The sequence below is a fragment of the Elaeis guineensis genome, chromosome 4 (assembly GCF_000442705.2).
Source record: "Elaeis guineensis isolate ETL-2024a chromosome 4, EG11, whole genome shotgun sequence".
Lineage (NCBI taxonomy): Eukaryota > Viridiplantae > Streptophyta > Magnoliopsida > Arecales > Arecaceae > Elaeis > Elaeis guineensis.
The window spans coordinates 16,242,369-16,263,176 of record NC_025996.2 but is presented as its reverse complement, the minus strand read 5'-3'; the positions used below and the strand labels follow the sequence as shown (position 1 = coordinate 16,263,176).

General features: G+C 38.8%; 1 protein-coding gene across 1 annotated transcript; it reads left to right on the top strand.

Annotated features, from left to right (window-relative positions):
• Positions 1-238: 238 nt before the first annotated feature.
• LOC105043673 (cell number regulator 6) lies at positions 239-10,076 on the top strand. The gene is made up of 4 exons (XM_010921315.4): positions 239-629; positions 834-948; positions 7,749-8,014; positions 9,575-10,076. The coding sequence occupies exons 1-4, from the start codon at positions 519-521 to the stop codon at positions 9,803-9,805; spliced, it is 723 nt and encodes a 240-aa protein (XP_010919617.1). The 5' UTR covers positions 239-518; the 3' UTR covers positions 9,806-10,076.
• The last annotated feature ends 10,732 nt before the right edge of the window (positions 10,077-20,808 follow it).

The window sequence follows — 20,808 nt, the reverse complement described above, 5'->3', positions numbered from 1 at the left end:
AAAACTTTATTTAAAATGGTACTTTATAATTTTACATTATTTCTGTAAATAAATTAAAAAATATATTAATTTTATAATTTTTTAAAAATATTATTTAAGTAAAGAACTCACGTGAGCTCACCCGGCCTCGAGTACGGTTCGACTACGTTGTTCCACGAGCGACTAGGATTGTCAACGGAGTTTCCTAGACGACGAATCCGGGGGTTACCGCATCCAAAATGAGGTTACGAAACAAGAGAACTTGTTTCTCACTGCAGGGACTTCTATTTGGGGAGAAGTGGGGGGACTTCTGACCCGGACGCTTCCCCCTCCCTTCCCTCTTCTCGGGCCCTAGCCTAGGGTTTTGCTCCAGATCTGACTGCTTTCTAGACGGTTTCTCAGATCTCTTGGGATCTACTCTCATATATTTGAGAGAAATCTTGAGAGATCAAAGGAAGGCAGAGATCAGGAGGAATTTGGAAATTTCCTTTTTTTTTTTTTTATAGAATATTGTTCTGGTTGTTGTTGGGTTTGTAAGGATGGCGGAAAATTCAGTGCAATCGCGGTATGTGAAGCTAACGAAAGATCAAGAAGTGCCAGTGGAGGAGATTCGCCCTGGAGAGCTGAATCAGCCCGTTCGTGTTCCCCAGGTTTGTTAGAGTCTCGATCTTGGATCCTTTTAATGATCAGATCTCCTAGAAACGTTCCAATGCAGTTCGTTTGTTTTGAATTCTGACCTTGCTCTGGATCCGGTTTTATTCTGTTTATTTGGTGGAAACTTTAATACTTGCCGCTGATTATTTGGCACCGCCATTTGGGCCCTTCTTTGTGACATTACCTATTTGTCTGATCAGTTGGAGGTTCATAGATGTAACGAGTGCGGGCAAACCTTGCCGGAAAGCTATGAGCCACCAGCAGATGAACCCTGGACGACTGGAATCTTTGGCTGTGCTGAGGATCCTGAGAGCTGTAAGATTTGCCTCTTGTTTTATATGTTAGAAGTTGGAACTGTGTTTCTTGTATGCTAGTACATTGTGGAACATGGTATGGCCGGGTTACTGAGAGGAACATTTGGTTTCTTGCGCGACTATCTGGGATAATTGCTGAGTGGTTTAATTAATTCTGTAATGTTTATATGCTTATTTTTGGAGCAGAACACATAATTGCTGCAGAACTAGTCTATGTAAAAGAAATTCGCCATTCCTCATGACAACCTTTTCTGTAACTCATGCTAGATGTGTTTTGATGTATTATTTAGGTTTTTGAGACACTATATTCATTTTTAGACTAATTATATCCGCTGGCATGATTTGTCATAAAGCACATTCCTACTAGGAAAAGATTATGAGTGAAAACATTGCCAAATTCACAAGGTTGGTCATTTTGGACAAAGTAGCTATTGCAAAGATAATGAACTAGCAGTGCCGTACTTTCTGAAGCTCCTAGTTTGGACTACTTAAAACTAGTACACCTTGTATATGACCATATAGGGGAGACCTGGTAAAAATGCCGAGGGGGGTGTTTTAGGTTCCTGGCTAACATATTTATGTGATCTCTCTCTCTCTCTCTCTCTCTCTCTCTCTCTCTCGGTTTGAATGCGGTGCAGAGAGGTTGCTGATCTAGCAAGTATATCACCTGTATAGGGTCCAATTCCAAGTCTCCAACTGAGATACCAAGCTGTTTCACTTCTCCACATAGAAGATATCCCTCAGATACCACAATTTGACATTGATAGTATCCTTTACAAATGTTAATTCCACTTGAACTTTGAATGCTTTAGCATTATCTTGGAATTTCTGCACAACATCAATTTTATGGTACTTATGCTGAGACTTCTATTCACTTAACTGTGAAGATAATGCCAATTTGGTTTATTTATTGGTTCGTTTATTTTTTTTGGTGTACTTTGGGAGCTTGGAACTGGCTTTCATAAGATGGATATATATCAAATTAACATAATTAGAAAGAAAATATATAATTTAAGCCTGTGGATAGGTATCATAAAGGCATGAATGCCTAATTGCTAGAATGATCATTGGATTGTAGATCATACGGATGGATTTGATTTGAAAGAACATGGTTTTTCAGAGATGAGCAAGATATTAGATAAGCAAGACATCGAGAGCATTAGGTTTTGGAGCACTTGGGATATGAGTAGGACTGGCAAAATATGATCTGACCCGTCAATTTGACCCATATTCGATCCGCTATAAACAGGTTTGGATTTAGGCTAAACGGATTTGGGTCATAAACGGATCGACCTATTTAATCCGTTGAATAATTGGATCGGATTTGAGTTTTAGATATCTGACCTATTTAATCCGTTTAATATTCAGATCGGATTGAGTCAGATGATTCATTTAACATGTTTAACCTATTTCTGATCCATTTAATCCGATCTGTTTAATCTGTTTAACTCATTTAAGATCCATTAAATTTGTTTAAAATTTGTTTAACCTATTTCTGACTCATTTAATCTGATCTGTTAATCTATTTAATCCATTTAACCTAATTTGACCTATTTAATAAACGGATTAAATAGGTCGGGTCGGGTTACCTGTTTAATAAACAGGTTGGGTTCCAGTTTGAATTTTTGATCCGTTTAATAAACATGTCGAGTTTGGGTTGATGGTTTTCTGACTCAACTCGTTTATGATCCGATTCGTTTATGATCCGATCCGACCCGATTGCCACCCCTAGATATGAGATATGATTGTTAGATGGCTGGAATGCATATGTGTATGCATGTGCATATGTAAATGTAAATGCGTTTTTATTATAGATGTGTATATGTTTTTTGAGTGCGTTCTCTATTTTTGGAATTGCAATGAGATTTGAAGTGGAACATCCTTTTTGAGCGAGATAGTGCTAAATTGTTTGAGATAGGAGGATTTGGACTAGAAGACTAGTAAACTTTCAGCATGCCACAATTTATCGACCTACTAATGGATGGTGTTAGCCAATTTGCTTGGCAAATAATGTATCAGACTATGAAAACTTAAGTGGTTCATAGTATTTACCTTGTTAACCACCGTGGATTATCTGAAGGAGAAGAGGCATCCATGTGGGTAGTGGTGCTGCTCATTTGAAGAGGTAAACGTAAAATATATCGTGCTCTTCCTAGTTGTGGCTTGACATGGAGAATCAAGGGTAGTCTATTGTTCGCATGTAATGGTCTACCTCCAACTATGAGATATAGTGAAGGCATGCCTTCTTTGTCATAGTTTCTCCCAGTGTGGTAGAGAATGAGATTATGAAAGAGAAGTTCAGAAAATAAAATAATTAAGGCATCAAGCTCATGGAGGACAAGGATTAAGCCTTCATTGGTGACGATATGTCCATATGAACTTAAAACTAGCTTGTCTGAACTAAGGATGGTGTTTTATTGTGGTAAGACAAAAATCTTTGGTTGATTTTTTAGTTTTTGACTTGTTTCTCTTTGTACAAGATTGCGGATTCTAATACTTATCTTGAGGGTCCATTTGGTTGGAGGTAATCTGGCATGAAAAAATGAATTCCATGTTAGATTTTCATGTTTGGTATGAAAAATGGAAGAGAGAGATGGTAAAAAAATAGTGGGTCCTATATTTATTTTTCAGAGAGAGGATAAAATAAATACCATGGGAGGTTGGTATTTGATAAATTCTCGAGTGGTGGTAATCCATACTTAACAAAAATACCCCCAATAAGGCTGCATATGTAATCATTAAATTTATTTTAATGTATTTCTAAATTCCTTCAATAAATAGCTTTTGCAAAAAAAATTAAGATAGAGATGGCATTATGCAAAGGGCTATGTGATTATAGTCATTGTATAAAAACTAATTGGAGATGACAATGCTATCCTAGAATTAAAAAAATACTTTACGTTGAGGGGTATATTTGTAAATTTTGTCATATTCCTATATAGGATTACCTCCAATCAAACGTAGTAATCTTTTTCTAATGTCATTTTCTGAAGTAATTTTTCTACCAACTAAACATAGTAAAAATTATTTTCTTTCGCAATCATTTTCTCAGATAAATGATTCCCATGAATTGTCATAATTTGACACATCCCGATCAAACAAACCCTAAAAGTAATTGTTCATTGGTGCATCACTTGTTTTTTCTTCTAAAATGTTTCTCCTTGATTTTCACAAAACAATTTAATTCTTGCTGCCCGTCAAGAGGGAAAAAATCGAGATTCACATAACTTAAACGTGGATCGTTAAATCAAGGTCAAAGAGAAAAAGTCAAGGATTAAAAAAAAAAGAACTTTGCTCAAACAAAGAACTGAAACAAATTGAGGTGGGATGGCACGGTGTTTGGGTGGCGAAGGTTGAGATGTCAGCAAAATAAGGAAGATATGTAAAGCAATTTTTGAACAGTTAATGATATCTCTGACTTCTATTTTAATGCCACCAAATATATATTTGGAAAAGGAGTTGATTGACAAAAGTTTTCTTTGAACTACTCTTGCTGGAATTGTGCTTGATGCTAAGAGAAATTTATGAATATCATCAGGGCTAATATAAGTTCACTTTTCAGATTTACTTTTGATTTATTCTTCGAAGTCTTTTAAGCATAGAGGCTTACTTGGGAAAGAATATTGTAAGTTCTCTCCTTCCTTTCAGTCAGTGATGAGCTTTGCATCACTATGACTGCAATTAGATATCTTCTAGGAAATTTACATAGATTAAGATCCTCCTTCAAATTGGGTGAAAAATATGTATCATAATTACGTGGCCATGCTGCTTTCGGAATAAGTGTGAATTCTGGAGTTTCAAATCAAAATTTTCAATAAACAGAGGCTAATTGTATACAGTTTTCTTTTTCATCTTGTCTATGGACTCAACCAGGATCCCAACATGTCCTCCTTTCCGGTATCATTTCTTAAATTTTCTCCAAATTGGATTTACTCTTCATGTAGATCAGATTGCTTGATATATTTCTATGTTAGATGTTTGCTGCACCTATAAATGCTTGAAGATCCCTGCCTGACTGCTTTAAGTATCTGACTGTATTCTAAATCGACAAATCTCATGTGTTCTTGGTCATGGAATGTGAAAAGCTTAAACAACACAAGACTGTTTGCAATGTTTTGGAAGCACTCTAATTTTTTGAGGAGCAGTTGGATGCTCTATCAACAGAGTTCAAAGTATCTGTAGCTTTCATTAGGGCAACACAAATGGTTCTAGGTAGTAAACTTGATGACTGTTAACTGGAGATCTTACAGTTCATTCAACAGAAACTTGACAAGCCAATTTATCGTGGAAGACTTGAACATGATAGAAATGAAGTTTGCTGAAGATTTACCTGCTGATGGTCCAGAAAAGAAACATCATCCTTGATTCAAGATTAATGATTGCAGATATGATGAGTTATATACAAGTCATTCTACCATGACTCGAGGGATATGAAGCCTCAAAGGTGAATTGGTGCTTTTTACTCAATTATCAAAGGACAGTTGAGCAGTTATCTAATAGTCAAACCAAAGATTGAATCTTGGAGATCCAGTGATTGTGTGATGGATACAAAAGTCGATGCATGAATATGAAAACTAGTCCATTTAAATAGGAGAAAAAAATACCAGTTTGTTCTATATTTTTGAAATTATTTGTGTATTATAAAGTCCCAAAAAGTCAAACAGGTTGCTCAGGATTCAAACAAGTATTCTATTATTTTGGAAAAATCATATGTCTACGTATTTTGTAGATTCTCTTCCCCCCCTCCATTCCCATCCTTTCAGTTGATTGATGAGGCCAGTATTACTACAGCTGCACCTTTTTCTTTTTATGTATGAAAGCTAGATATACTGGGAACCTTATTTAAACTATGGTTAAAAAGATATTCTTTAGTGTAATTTTATGTCTGATATATATTGAACAACATTTTTTTGCTTATTTTTTTTTGAAAACATTGGATTTCTTGTAGTCTTCTTCTCCTCTTAATTGTGGACTAAATGGAAACACCTATTCTTACTTTTCCCCTCTCTTCTCAAATTTGCTCCAAAATCATATTTAATTTTCATTATAGCAGATCACCTGATTATTTTTACATGAATGAGCTTTCCTTTAGCATGCACTTTTGAGAGTAAACAACTGCATAGCATGAAGTTCGATGCTTAAAAGTTAAAAATTCATTTAGCTAGAACAAACATTGATCTTTAGATTTGTGTAGCTGACTGTTAATTAGCAGGTTATTTGGTGACCTCTTCTCTCTCTCCCAGAACCTAATTTCTTGCTGGAGTGGCACTCCTATTTGTCTTTTCAGAGTAGAAAATTTGATCAAATGTTGAACATTCTAGAATGACAGGCAGTAAGCCTCCTTTCTAAAATGTCATTATTAGGTCATTGTCCCATTTCCGAATCCTTACAATATTGGTTCTCAGCATGCTGATGTAAGCAACTAAAGACTACTTAATTTCATTCCCCACATCTAGAAAATAACGTAAATCAACATATTTTTCTGAACCCATGAGATGACTTTTTTGTCTCAACAAATTCTCCCTCTACACTTCTTACCTTGTCCGGTGGAGAAGGGCTCAAGTCTCTCAACAAAATACTCCCATAATATCCCAAAACATATAGAAGTTCCAGCTTAAGGGGTAAGTCCTTGAAAAAATTGAAGAATTCAAGCTTTCTGATTCTTTGTGATTCCATGACAGAGAAAACTATAAAGTTGTTAACACAAGAAGTTTAAAACTACTCTTCAAGGAATTATTGTTTATGCTATACGGGAAGAGGGTCAGGAGCTCCCACGCACCATGCAAACATTTCAGATTAAAGGGCAGCATAGCTAATGTATAATGCATACAACTTGATTAGAAACATCACTTGAACTTATGATTGAATATTTTCTAATGAGACCATAATGAAGTTATTTATTCTCCTTGTTCCACTTTAACAGATAGGTCAGGAAATAACAACGTGAAGATTTTTCTTCTCTCATGTTTACTCTTGGAACAAAAGCTGGCTTTCTGCTGTTTCTGTGTTTCTTTCTCTAGTCCATGTAAACTTTGTCCAATTTATTCAGAAACAAATACGAAAAAAAGAAGAAGAAAGTTTGACTTTGAACTTGAATGAGTCTCGATGTACCTTCAATACAAGTCTGGATGTTCAAATCTTTATAATGATTTTACCAATATTTTGTGCTTAATATGGCAACACCACCAATATCACAAACAGGCATATTACAGCTGATTGCTAGTGCATTAAGCACATTTTCAAAATTTCTTTAGTATTATTTTTTCAAGACCTTCTGAAAAAGTCTGGATAATTGCAGGTCTATCTTGTTCAAATATCAGGCATGTACTTTTATCTAAACTAAGATGGAGCCATGGAGGGGACACATAAGCATGTAAAAAATGGACCTTTCTTTTATGGGAACTGATTTTGATCCTTAAAGAAAAAAAACCATAGAACTCGACAAAGAGCTCTTCTTTTGGATTCACTTATGTAGTTAGAACAGGAAGATGTAGTATAATGTCTGTTTTGCTCTGTTTTCTGCTCTAACAACACCCAGTATAATGTCTCGATTATGCTCTGTTTTCTGCTCTAACAAAACCCAGTATAATGTCTGTTTTGCTCTGTTTTCTGCTCTAACAAAACCCAATTTAATCTTGCCTGCTCTGATGTCGTAGACCCACATATTCTTAGTTCATAACCATGCAAGGGATTGTCAGTTATCTCTATTGATTTGTGTATCTATCATAAAACAAACATATATCATGTAATATGGGGTATGACTCAAGGATTAATTAAATCACTCCTTCTTTGTGATGATAGGTTGGACTGGATTATTCTGTCCCTGTGTATTGTTTGGGCGTAATGTTGAGAGACTGAGAGAAGATATACCCTGGACAAGACCTTGCACTTGCCATGCTATCTTTGTTGAGGGTGGTATTGCACTGGCAGCGGCTACAGCTGTGTTGCATGGCATTGACCCAAGAACATCATTTCTAATCGGAGAAGGGCTGTTGTTTACTTGGTGGATGTGTGGAATCTATACTGGTATTTTCCGGCAATCACTGCAGAAGAAATATCATCTCAAGGTGAACCTTTTTTTTTTTTTGCTCTCTTAAATGCATGTGCTAAATGCCAATCTAGAGTTTTGCAATAGAAGCATTGATCTCATTTTTTTCACTGAAAAACAAAAGGAGACCTGCATTTTGTTGCATTTGTAGCTTTTCTAGAATTAAATAGAAATAAATGATATTGGAATTATACACATTCATTATTTTGCCAAGGGGTGCACATATTCTCTTATCTTTCTAGATTTGTGGACTCTTGTTGGAAATACCTTGGTTGACTTGTGCATGTGCATTTTCCTTGAGTATATGATATTGATCCTTTGGTGACCATTAGGTTAGGGGATAAAGGCTGCTTATGTGTTTTCTTTAATGAGTTTGCCTATTTCATGTACATGCAATATCTCCACAACCTTGACCATTGATTTGGGTTGGTTTAGGTGTTTTTTAATGTGTTTTTGTAGTTCATCTGTTTCTAAGTATCCAAAAAGCAAAGTGTCTTTAAAATATTTTCTCACCTTTTCATACTAACAAGGCGAGATACATTGTCATGGAGGCGATTCCCATCTGTTCTACACTGGATGTTTCTAATACTTTTGCTCGAATACTAGCAGGTTTTAGCATCAGGCTTGACAGACTGTCTCTGGGTTCTCTCAGCTCCAAAAATTAGGGTTTAACATCAAGACTGTACATGGATGTGTCTGAAAGAATTTATTGCAAATTTGTTGAACTGATCTAAGCATTCAAAGTGTTAATGTTCAATAAGTTTGACAGTAGAGACAGATAATCGAAACACTTATTGTCTATGAAAACAACAGACAAGATCAAATGTGGACGCACACTGTGGTCTCTTCCACCATTTTTCTCAAAAAAAATGTGGACATGTGATCCACAGATGAAAATGTCTTATCGATGCAAACAATGCATCCAAAAAAAGAAATGAAAAACGAATGCACAGTCCTAATATTTCTCATGTAAATTTTGTATTCATTAAGTATGTTGTTAGATATTTGTTTTATTTGTTCATGTGTGTTGTATTTCTACCTTTAGAAAGTCATGATTCTTTTCTTAAAGGAAAAAAGAGTACTCGAATTATCAATACTGATTTATTTCAGTGGCTTGTTCCACAATCTAACCCCAGCTGCTGATGTTCCCGGACATTTAGTGGTGTAGTTTTCTCTTCAGTTTCTATGTATTTACGAGGCACATATATGAAGCAAGTTGATGGTTGAGATGGAATCAATCATCATTGGTAACATGGGAGGTATTTGGCCCATCACTTGAGCATCTGCAGTTATCATGCATTTTCTTGGATGCATCAAAGTTGAAGAGAGAACCTTAGTGAGATAAATATAGAGATGTTAATGCTAGATATTCATGATCTTTTTCTCTCAGGTGCTGATGTTTTTAACTGGCCAAACTTTCATTAGCAGTTGTCTACTTGATAGTTTGAATTGCATTATGGTATCAGCACCTTCCTAAATCATTTCCTAAAATTTTGCTTGCATGTGACTTTGACCTGCTTGGGTAAGGTTTATCCCATCTATTGGTCATTGTTGATTAGTATCTTGTAATGCATTGCAGAACTCTCCATGTGACCCCTGCATGGTCCATTGCTGCATGCATTGGTGTGCCATGTGTCAAGAGCATCGAGAAATGAAAGGTCGCCTGTCTGATAATGTTGTTATGCCAATGACTGTCGTGAATCCACCTCCAGTGCAGGAAATGAGCATGACTGAGAATCATGGTTCCACAGCCGCTGATACAGGTGCTCAACAAAATGAACATGCCAATTTGGAGATACAAGCTTTATAGATAGGGTATTCTGTGATGGATAAGATTAGAGGAATTTTGTGAGAGAACAATGTTTGCTGGCAAATTAGCCATTCCCTTCTTTCTTCTTTTTTCTATCTGAAAAATTATGTCACCAAGATACTTTGCTCGATGCCTAGTTATACCTCAAGAGCTTTTCTACTGTCATTTTAGTTCTTTGTTGGACACAGAACTGGGGCAACTCTATAAAAACTATGGATCTGTTATTCATGTAAAGATTAATATCCAATGCTTGTTGGTTCAACTTCAAAAAGATTGCAGCTTTGTTAGAGTTCAGGCAATGATTTGGCATTCATCGGTTCGCATAGGCTTGATGCTCTTTTCTATTATTAAAGGTGCTTAAAGGGCTTAACGGGTCTTGGTATGGCTGAATTGGAACCTCATATTCAAAGTGATTGAACTGGACTAGAAGTTTTCTCAAGATTTGCCCATATCTTTGAACAGAATATTTGGGCATCTTTACATTCCAATGCTCTTGCATCTGTTGTCTTTCTGAATTGTTGATTGTGCCCTTTGGAATCATGCATTGCATCTATTCTACTGGACAAGTGGATGGCACCAAAAAATATTTTACTAGTTGAATCCTTTTCCAACTATAATGGATTCAAAAGCAAGATTTCTCTAAAATCCTTCAGATTTTTGTTAGTTTGGAGGATAAGTGCTGCAATGTCCAGTTATCATAGCAAAGAAAGGTGTTATGCCATTGGAAGCTATAGTGGTGGTGCATTAGCTTAATATTAGAGTTAAAATTATGCCTCAAATCGGAATACAAAGTAACATGTTCTAGTTGAAGGGTGATTTGTGATTTTGTGAAAGCTTGGTATTGGATGGCCAATTATTTTGTGAATGGATACTATTTCTAATTATTCTGCATCAAAGAGCTTAATTCGTGTGCTAAATGTATTGACTCTTTTAGATCGATGAAGTAAATTGACTCAATGTGAGGAAAAAAATAGTAGATAAGTAGTGCAGTAAAAAGTGAATAAATGGTTACAATTATAACTATTTTGAGTTTCTATTTTATTATTTTGAATGTTTATTAAATAGAGACAAAAAATATCATCAAAAGCTTGTTTGGACAGGATTATCTTTTGTCTCAAGTGGCGAGATGGAGTTTGATTTCAGTTGGCATCAACTCTTCAAAAGTGGAGCGAACATAGGATAGAAGGTGGCGGTTAGTTTTTCCTAATCTCTCTCTATCGATAAAAAAAAAAAAACTAGGATGAACATGAGAATTGAAGGGAAGTTTTTTTTTTAAATATTATAAATAAGCAATATAAAATAAGTCCCACAGGAGGGTAAAGCCTCATAAGTAGATATTGATTTTTATTATTATAATAGGGAAACCTCTAGCCTGAAGGAAGAGGGCAGGAGTCCACTCCTTTTTGACTCTATCTTTGTAGTAATTTTCAAAATGCTATCACATTCTAAGTAATCATTCAAAATGCTTGATCTTTTTGTTTAGCCCCTTTAAATCCCCATGCAGTGCACATGATAAATAGTGGCAACAAGATCTAAAATCTAATTCCATTTTTTCTATAAATTATGTTTTTATTTCGCTTCTTTGTGTATCTTCTCATAATTGTAGTATACAATCATATGCATGGTTTAGCCTCTTGCAAACAGCTTTACTTATTTATCTTTTCTGACTTCTCATTGCAAACAACTTGATCCAGCATCCCCTTTCCCATCTTAAAATGCAATTTCTTACATCTAATCTACCTTTTCTTAGTTGTTATTTTTATTTTTTATAGTGAGATATTTATATAATAGTAGAAATAGATGTATAGAGACTGATCGCTATAGCTAATCCTCATTGGGCAAAAGAACTTGAAACAGAAAAAGAAAAATATCATTGAATCCTATGTCAAATGGTACAACTTTTTGCCACTTCAAACAAAAGACAGCGTTACATTTTGAAGGGCTTCTACTCTCAATACTTAGCCTCCACGAGTAATGACTCAGTTTGCCATGAGACTTGGGTAGAGGTGGACGAGCATAGGGTAGCAGATGGTGGAAGAATGACCAGGGTTTGCGCAAAGGGCTTGGATTATATCTTGAAAAAGTCTACAGTCTGTTCGCATTTGCAAACCGATGATTGGTGTGCACAGATGACCTAGCCCCTCCATCCAGCGGTGATTGGCACACATGGAGCCCCCCTTCTCCCCATGCATGACCCCCATCCAGCGGTGATTGGCACGCACGGAGCCCCTCTCCTCCTCATTAGTGATCCAATCACCGCGTGCGGTGATTAGATAGTTATGTCATATTTATCTAAATTGTTCAAATACTTTTAGAATTTATCTATTCTTATTTTCTTAGTATTTTAATGCGCAGGTAAGCATACACGATGATATGGCAGATGATGACTGTCCGACCATGTGGTCATCGTCTGTCATGTTGTCATCGTTTGCCACTCTGCCACATCGTTGCGTGTGAGTTAAAATGTTAAGAAAATAAGAATGGATAGATCCTAAGAGTATTTGAACAGTTTAGATAAATATCACATAACCACTCAATCACCGTGCGAGAGGAAGGGGGGTAGAGAGAATTTTTTTTAAAAAAAAGATGAGGGGTGGGGGAAATAAAAAGAAAAAAAAAAGAGAAGAGAGACTTTGTGCACATCAATTACTATCTATTCGTATATGCGAACGGACTTACTATAGATTTTTCTTACATCTTCCATACGAAAGAATGATCGATCCTCTTTCATCACATCTTGCACAATTCTCGAATTGCTCCAAACCCCTTCATTTATTTGCCTGTATAGATTTTTAAGCGGCTAGTATGCGTCCCAACCGAAGTAGTCCAAATTATTGCCTTTATTGAGCTATGGGTTTGGGCACTCACCAGTAACCGCTCCACAAATGTTGCTCATCCACATTGCAAACCAAATCTAGTCTAGTTTACCTTGCCATGTCATAGCCGTCACTAGATTCGTCGGTCCCATTCATGTCCGATTCACTTATCTTATATGCACGAGTCTCAAAGTCGTACGTGCATGATATCCGTTATTAAGTGAAAATTGTACAATATTCATGTCCGATTCACTTATCTTATATGCACGGGTTTCAAACTCGTACATACATAATACCCGCTACTAAGTGAAAACTAACTTAGGAACCGATGCAATACGAGTTCTTTATTCAAATAATATTATTTTTTTTAAAAAATTAATATATTTTTTATTTATTTATAAAAATAATATAAAATTATAAAATATTATTTCAAATGACGTTATTTCGATAGAAAACATCATTTGAAATAATATTTTTTCACTCCACATCACCTCCCTCCGGGCCTCCGTGGAATCAAAAGATCAAAAAAAAAAATTATTGACATTTTTGAAAGCACCATTTGAAATGGTGTTTTCAAAGATGCCATTTGAAATGATGATTTAAGGTACGATCCTCCTCCCCCTCCCCGTCCGACCTTCCGTCGCACCACCACCCCCCTGGCGGGTCCCCCTCCCCACCCGAGGCCCTCCCGACGTGCCACCCCCCGGTCCCCCTTCCCTTCCCCCTTTTCGCCCGACACCCTTTCGCCACCCCAACCCCCGATCCTCCTCCCCCTCCCCGCCCGACCTCCCGTCGCACCACCACCCCTTCTGGCGGGTCCCTCTCCCCACCCGAGGCCCTCCCGTCGTGCCACCCCCCCCCGATCCCCCTCCCCTTCCCCCTTCCCGTCCGATGCCCTCCCGCAACCCCACCCCCCGGTCCTCCTCCCCCTCCTCGCCCGACCTCCCATCGTGCCACCACCACCCTGACGGGTCCCCCTCCTCGCCCGACGCCCTCCCGTCGTGGCACCCCCGTCCGATGCCTTCCCGCCGACCCCCCTACCCCACCACCACCACTTTTTTATTTTTTATTTTTTTATCTCATTATTATTATTTTTTTGCAATGTATTAGAAGTCTCTAATTAATTTGGTTAATATTGTTGTTTCCTATATTTTTTTAGAAATAGACTCGGATTTGATTTAAAAATGGATCGAAGGCTAATTTAAGAATTTTAAATATGTTGCATTTCATAGAACTGTAGATCCATCAGTTGATCAATGTAGGATATTCTACGGCATCCATATAAAAATATATAAATAAATTATAAAAATTTTTTTGAGGTTAGGTCGAAATTACCACATGAGTTCAATGTTTTGAAAAACCTATGCTCACATCCCTAACATCTATGAAAAATCTACACGTACCCTCCTAAGGTGGGGACTAAATTGTAGGTTTTGCATAAACATCGGGCTGTAGATGTATATTTTTCAAAATACTGGACTTAAGTATAATCTCGACCTAAACTCAGAAGATTTTTGTAATTTAATTATATATTTTTATATGGATGTCGTAAAATATATATATTGGTCAATTGATTGTCCAGTTTGGACAGTTTGAGAATTGCATTTAATTCTATAGATAATTACAGTAATCAAACAATATGTAGAGGGTTCGAAAGAAATTTCGGACAGTATTTTTCTTTAGTTTTCCTTATATATTTTCAGTCGTGTGGGGAGAACTATGAAAAAATACCATCGAAATTTTTTTCGATCCCTATTGCATATCGTTTGATTACTATAATTAACCTATAGAATTGATGGGATATGATTTATCTTTGCCTATTAGTTGATGATAGGATGCATTTGTTATGTAAATCATTTGAAATGATCAAGTAATTATTAATACTAAATTTTTTGATATTGATATTATCATAGATTTTTCTGAGAAAATGACCAGCACTTGGGTTCGTCTACTATTGTATTATGATGGCATAATACAAAATGACGAAGCTGGCATGCAGTATAGTTATCCTGTAAATGGATGATTAGGATATCTTCATCATTATCACGTCAAGAATTATTAGACCATTTATACAGCAGTATTCCTGTAGACAAAGAAAAATATGAAATCAAATTAAAATGGAGATCTTCTATTTTGTTGGGACAGTTAATGCAGAGCAAATATATCTTAGTTTCAATTGATGACGATGAAGATGTCCAAGAAATACTGATATTTTCTTTAAAGTATTCAGAATGTCAATTTTTAGAATTATATATTGAAAAAGAAGATATACCAAGCTTTGGGTACTATAGTCGGCTTTTAACCTAAGAAGGCAATATTTTTGCGCCTTCCTCGCCTTTTGTAACTCCTATGGTGCAAACCGATAGTGTTGAGGCCATATTTACAGAACAACATTCTACTACTGTTGGCCCTAGTTTTCTAATTATTCAAAGTCCTATGGTGACTTCTCCTATGGTTGAAGTAGTAGTAAGTGCGGGATACGACACTCATATAGGAGAAGATGACTGGGTAGGTGATGGATAAATTTTGATAATCTAGATTTTGAGTTAGATGAAAGTGAGGATGAAGATTATTGGAAGGATGAGGACAGTAGCAGTGATGATGATGATGAAGATGAATATGGTGATGAAGATGTTCAGTCTGATATTAATGTGAGAGAATCTCAACCTCATTTGCACAAATCTCTATAATTTTTTAATAACATAAATTTAAATGATGGTGGTTGTGTTAGCGCTGGTCGAAGATTAAATTCTGACTATCAGTTTTGAGACTCCTCGATGACTGAATTTTTTAAAGATCTAATGTTTGAGAGTAAAGATCATCTAAAGAGAGCTGTTGATCTTTATCATATTCTGAAGCATCGGACATACAATTTAGTTCAATCACATTCAAAATTATGGTCCGTACGATGTGCATCATCAAGTAATGTACAAAATTATAACTGGAGGTTTTATGCTGTATTGTTTAAAAAGCATGGATATTTTCAAATCACAAAATATGAGGGCTTCACACTTGTTTGTTTATGGGATTGAGTCGAGACCACAAACATGTCAGTGAAAAGATGATTGGCATACTAGTCCGACATATTGTTGAGAAGGATCCCGATGTTAGAGTTGAAGCTATTGTGACAATCGTTAATGATCAATTTCAATACACAGTGTCATACAGAAAAGCATGGTATGGAAAGCAGAAGGCATTTGTTGATATTTATGAAGAATGGGAGTCATCTTATACAAAATTATCCTATTATATGGCTGCACTCCAACATGCAAACCTCGATACTGTTATTTAATGAGATTTTTTTCAAACTGTAAATTTTGATGTTCGAGTTTTAAATTATATTTTTTGGACTTTCAAACTATTCATATGCCGTCTTGTAATCAGTATTGATGGCACGCACTTGTATGAAAAATTTAAAGGTAAGATATTAATTGTAACAGGCATTGATGCAGAGAATGGGATATTTTTCTTAGCATATGCAATTGTGGATGAGGAGACGATTGCTAGTTGGAGTTGGTTTCTTTTTCAGCTTAGAATACATGTCGTCAAAGATAGAAATAGAGTATGCTTAATTTTTAACAGACATCCAGGTATATTAAATGCCATTACAGATGAGTCTATTGGATAGAGTCCGTCACGTGCCTATCATCGATATTATTTAAGACATATCTGCAGTAATTTCAACACTCACTTTAAAAATATACCATTCAAAAGAGTAGTATGACAAGCAGGAAGCATTCATCAAGTTTCCAAGTTCAACTTTATCATGGGTAGGATCAGAATAATGAAAGAAGAGGCTTGGAGTTGGTTGTCTGAGTTAGAAAAAAGAAGTGGATATTAGCACATGATGACGACCTGTGCTATGGTGTCTTAATTATAAATTTATTGAAGGTTTTTAATAGTATTTTATGAGGAGCTAGAAATGTGCTAATTACAGCTTGTGTTTAAATGATATTTTATCGTCTTGTGAAATACTTTAATATGAGACATGCCCAAGCTTTAAGATATGTACAGGAGAACTCAAATAATCTTTTTACTCCTCATGTTGCTATTAAGATTGCTGAAGATCGAGTTGAAGCTAACCAGTACCAAATAACAGCATTCAACCTTCAAAGAGACATATATGAAGTGCTTACGAGGAGAGCAAGCACAGGATTATGAGATGGAGGTGTTACGTCTCAAATCTGGGACATAACACGACCATGCTACTGAGAGATGGAGTCCACGATAACACGAAGCCAATCCATCATAATCATCTAAAATTTATTAAATAAAAAGATTTAATTCTTTTATTCATCAGATAATTAAATCAATATTGGTTCAGAGCATCTAAATATGAAAGCAAATACAAATTCATATCTCAAAATTCATAATTATTTACTATAAATTCGTGATCATCATATAATTAAACTTCATCTACAAAATTTTCAATCTTGCATCGTAGATCTCCAAAGCCTAAATTTCCTTCACCGGTCCTAACCCTATTTCTCTGTATAAGAAAAGAAAAATAAAAAGAATATGAGCTATACTAGCATAGTAAGTAGAACTTGCACTTCTCTATCGGATCAAGCATAAATTTTTATGATAATATAATATTTAAAAAATAATAAATAATATAAAATAAAATATTTCATAGAGCATATAATAAAATAAATCATAAACCAATCATGCATGCATAAAATTATGTAAATTTTACAATCATGAATCATAAATCATTTTTGTCATATATTCGTATCATGTTTCAAAATATTGCTCACAGACATTCCTGCTAAGATCACTATTACACCCATGACAGGGCTATATTTCTTAATCGATAAAGTTCTCGTTTCATGTGCCAACTTTATACCCATTGGTGGGGTCATATTTCTGTTAGAATTTGACGCCTCAAGATTCAGCCTATATTGAGCTCACAGCGAGGTTCGCGGTGAAAAACGAAGTCCAACGAGACCAAGATCACTCGAAACGGAGCTCGGATGGAGGAGATATGAGCTTTTGAAATCGACACGAGACCCGAGGTGGCGGAGGACAGCCGGCGGCCGGTGGCGGGCGGTAGCGGTGCGGCTGCAGGCGGCGGCGCGCGGGACGTGCGACCCACGTGGGCGGGCGGCCCAGCCTGGTGCGCGGCCCAGGCGCGCGTGGGCCCGCGCGCGGGAGCGGGCCGGCCCAGGCCCAGGCGGCCTGCCTGGCCCTTTACATCGGTCCACCATAGACCGGACGGTCTACAGCTGGGCCTGTGGACCGCGCGGGCGTTTCCCATGCATTTCGCACGGTCCATGGCACTATTTCGTGGACCGATCGCGATCGGAGGGCGTGGGTTGATCTGTTTTTTGATCCGACGGTTCAGAACCTGATTTGGGTTGATTAAGTACTCTTAAACCTAATCTAATTAGGTTTTAACCCTTTAAAAGGGCCTGTGGACGAACAGTAAAGTGGTGTGGTTCTATTTTTCACGCGTACGAGCCATAAGGAACCCGAAAGAAGAGAGAGGCGGAAGCGCTGAGAGAGGAGCAGGTGGCTCCTGGACAGCGGTCGCCAGGCACTTCAGGGGTTCAGGGAGTCTTCCAAGAGAGAGAGCTTTTGTGAGGAAAACTTCTAGTGAGAGAGAATTGGGTGTACAAGGGTTGAGGGTGAGTTCTCCTCTTGTAAAATTTCTTTTTCATAGTGAAGTTTGCGTGCCCCGTGGAGGCGAGCCCTTTTATGGCTGATCCACGTATTTTGATTGTTTTTCTTTTTATTTTGTTTCTTCTTTCTTTCTATTGCATCGCGTGGTACTGAAAGATCTTGAGAGGTGGTGTCCTAGCCAGACATCCACCCAACAAGTGGTATCAGAGCAAGGCGGTACAAGGATGCAGATTGCAGCGATGGTGAGCAAGACTGAAGATGGAGAAGACAGGAACAATCAAGATGGAGATCAACAAGTTCGATGGTAAGAGTAATTTCTCCTTGTGGCAGGCAAGGGTAAAGGACGTACTCATCCAACAGGGGTTGATCGATGCTCTCTTGTGCGATGAGAAGCCGACCACCATGGAGGTGCGGGATTGGAAACGGCTACAGATGCAGATGGTGAGTACCATCCGCATGTACCTGGCGGAAGAGGTGGTGATCCATGTGCTGAAAGAGACTTCTCCGATGGTGCTGTGGTCGAAGGTCGAGGAGTTGTACATGGCAAAGTCTCTCACCAACACACTTTTTCTCTAGAGGCAGTTTTACGAACTGCGGATGACTGAGGGACAGAATGTGCAAGAGCATCTGAGCCACTTCCAGAAGATCCTCACCGACCTCCTCAGTGTTGGCGAGAACGTTGAGGAGAAGACCAGGGCGTTGGTTTTGCTGGCGTCGCTTCTCCCTTCGTACGAGTCCTTGATGACTGCTCTTCTAGTAGGGAAGAGCGCTATCAAGATGGACGAGGTCACCGCGGTGATACTCCAAAATGAGATTCTCAGGAGGGAGAACCCAGCTTCGAGCTTAGGTGGCGGTAGCTCAGCTTTGGTGGCTTCTAGAGGAGCAGGAGGCGGTAGACGGAGCAGCAGAAGATCGCAACGAGGGCGATCCAAGTCCAGGAGGGACTTGAGCAAAACTAAGTGTTACCGGTGTGAGGAGTTAGGGCATCTAGCCAGAGATTGCCCTCAACTGAAAAATCGGATGGTGGCTGCTGTAGCGACGGCCGGCAGCAATTCAGATAGAGATGTCCTGGAGATATCTGACGAGGTATCTACTTCTTCCCAGTAGTGGATATTAGATTCTGCATGCCCCTATCATGTGTGTTGCAGAGAGGAGCAGTTTGACTTCCTGAAGAACAGTGAGGGTACTGTATATCTGCCGGATGGATCGAGCTGTGCGATCAAAGGTATTGGGACGGTCAGCTGGAGGACACATGATGGTGCAGTGAAGAGATTGGGGGATGTCCGATACATACCCAATTTCAGGCAGAATCTTATCTCACTTAGCAGATTGGATTCGAGAGGCTACAGGATGGTAGCTGATGGAGGAATCCTGAGGGTGCTATGCGGCGATAGGATTGTGCTGGATGGGAAGAAGGGGAGCAGAGGACATTATTACCTGGCAGGGAGCCCAGTGCGAGGTGGAGCTTCGGGAGCCAGGCGGAGCCCAGAGTGAGGTGGAGCTCTAGGAGGCGGATCTGGCATGAGACAGGAGACTCGGGACGATGAGAGGCGACATCGCAAGGTGAGATTCCTATTGCCGCAGGACGATGCCCCGAGCAGGTCTCGGGTCAGGAGGAGCACAGCATACGACGGAGATGGGATCGAGCAGCCTGGCTCGACTCCCATGTTTGTCCATCCATGATCAGCAGGCGATTGCCCCAGGGCATGGGGGCGAGGAGATCCAGAAGCTCTCGGAGTTTGGAGGAGGTCGAATATCGAATCGAGATGGAGATTGTTAGGATTTGATGTCTCGAGATTCAATCCATATTGAGCCCACAGCGAGGTTTGTGGTGAAAAATGGAGTCCAACAAGACCAAGATCACTCGAAACGGAGCTCGGATGGAGGAGATATAAGCTTTTGAAGTCGGCACGAGACCCAAGGCGGTGGAGGACAGCCGGCGGTCGGCGGCGGGCGGCAGCGGTGCGGCCGCAGGCGGCGGCACGCGGGATGTGCGACTCACGCGGGCGGGCGGCCCAGTCGAGTGCGCGGCCCAGCCTGGCGCACGGCCCAGGCGCGCGCGGGAGCGGGCCGGCCCAGGCCAAGGCGGCCGGCCCAGTTCCAAGCGGCCTGCCTGGCCCTTTACACCGGTCCACCGTGGACCGGGCGATCCACGGCTGGGCCTGTGGACCGTGCGGGCATTTCCCTTGTGTTTCGCACGGTCCACGGTACTATTTCGTGGACCGATCATGATCAGAGGGCATGGGTTGATCTGTTTTTTGATCCGATGGTTCAGAACCTGATTTGGGTTGATTAAGTACTCTTAAACCTAATCTAATTAGGTTTTAACCCTTTAAAAGAGCCTGTGGACGAACAGTAAAGTGGTGTGGTTCGGTTTTTCACGCCGTACGAGCTGTAAGGAACCCGAAAGAAGAGAGAGGCGAAAGCGCTGAGAGAGAGCAGGCGGCTCTTGGACAGCGGTCGCCAGGCACTTCAAGGGTTCAGGGGGTCTTCCAAGAGAGAGAGAGCTTTTGTGAGGAAAACTTCTAGTGAGAGAGAATTGGGTGTACAAAGGTTGAGGGTGAG

Bases quoted from the DNA above. Each gene is read 5' to 3' on its own strand.
- LOC105043673 (XM_010921315.4), top strand. From the start codon at position 519: ATGGCGGAAAATTCAGTGCAATCGCGGTATGTGAAGCTAACGAAAGAT. The intron at 630-833 runs GTTTGTTAGAGT...TTGTCTGATCAG, and splicing joins AGCCCGTTCGTGTTCCCCAG to TTGGAGGTTCATAGATGTAA. The intron at 8,015-9,574 runs GTGAACCTTTTT...AATGCATTGCAG, and splicing joins AGAAGAAATATCATCTCAAG to AACTCTCCATGTGACCCCTG.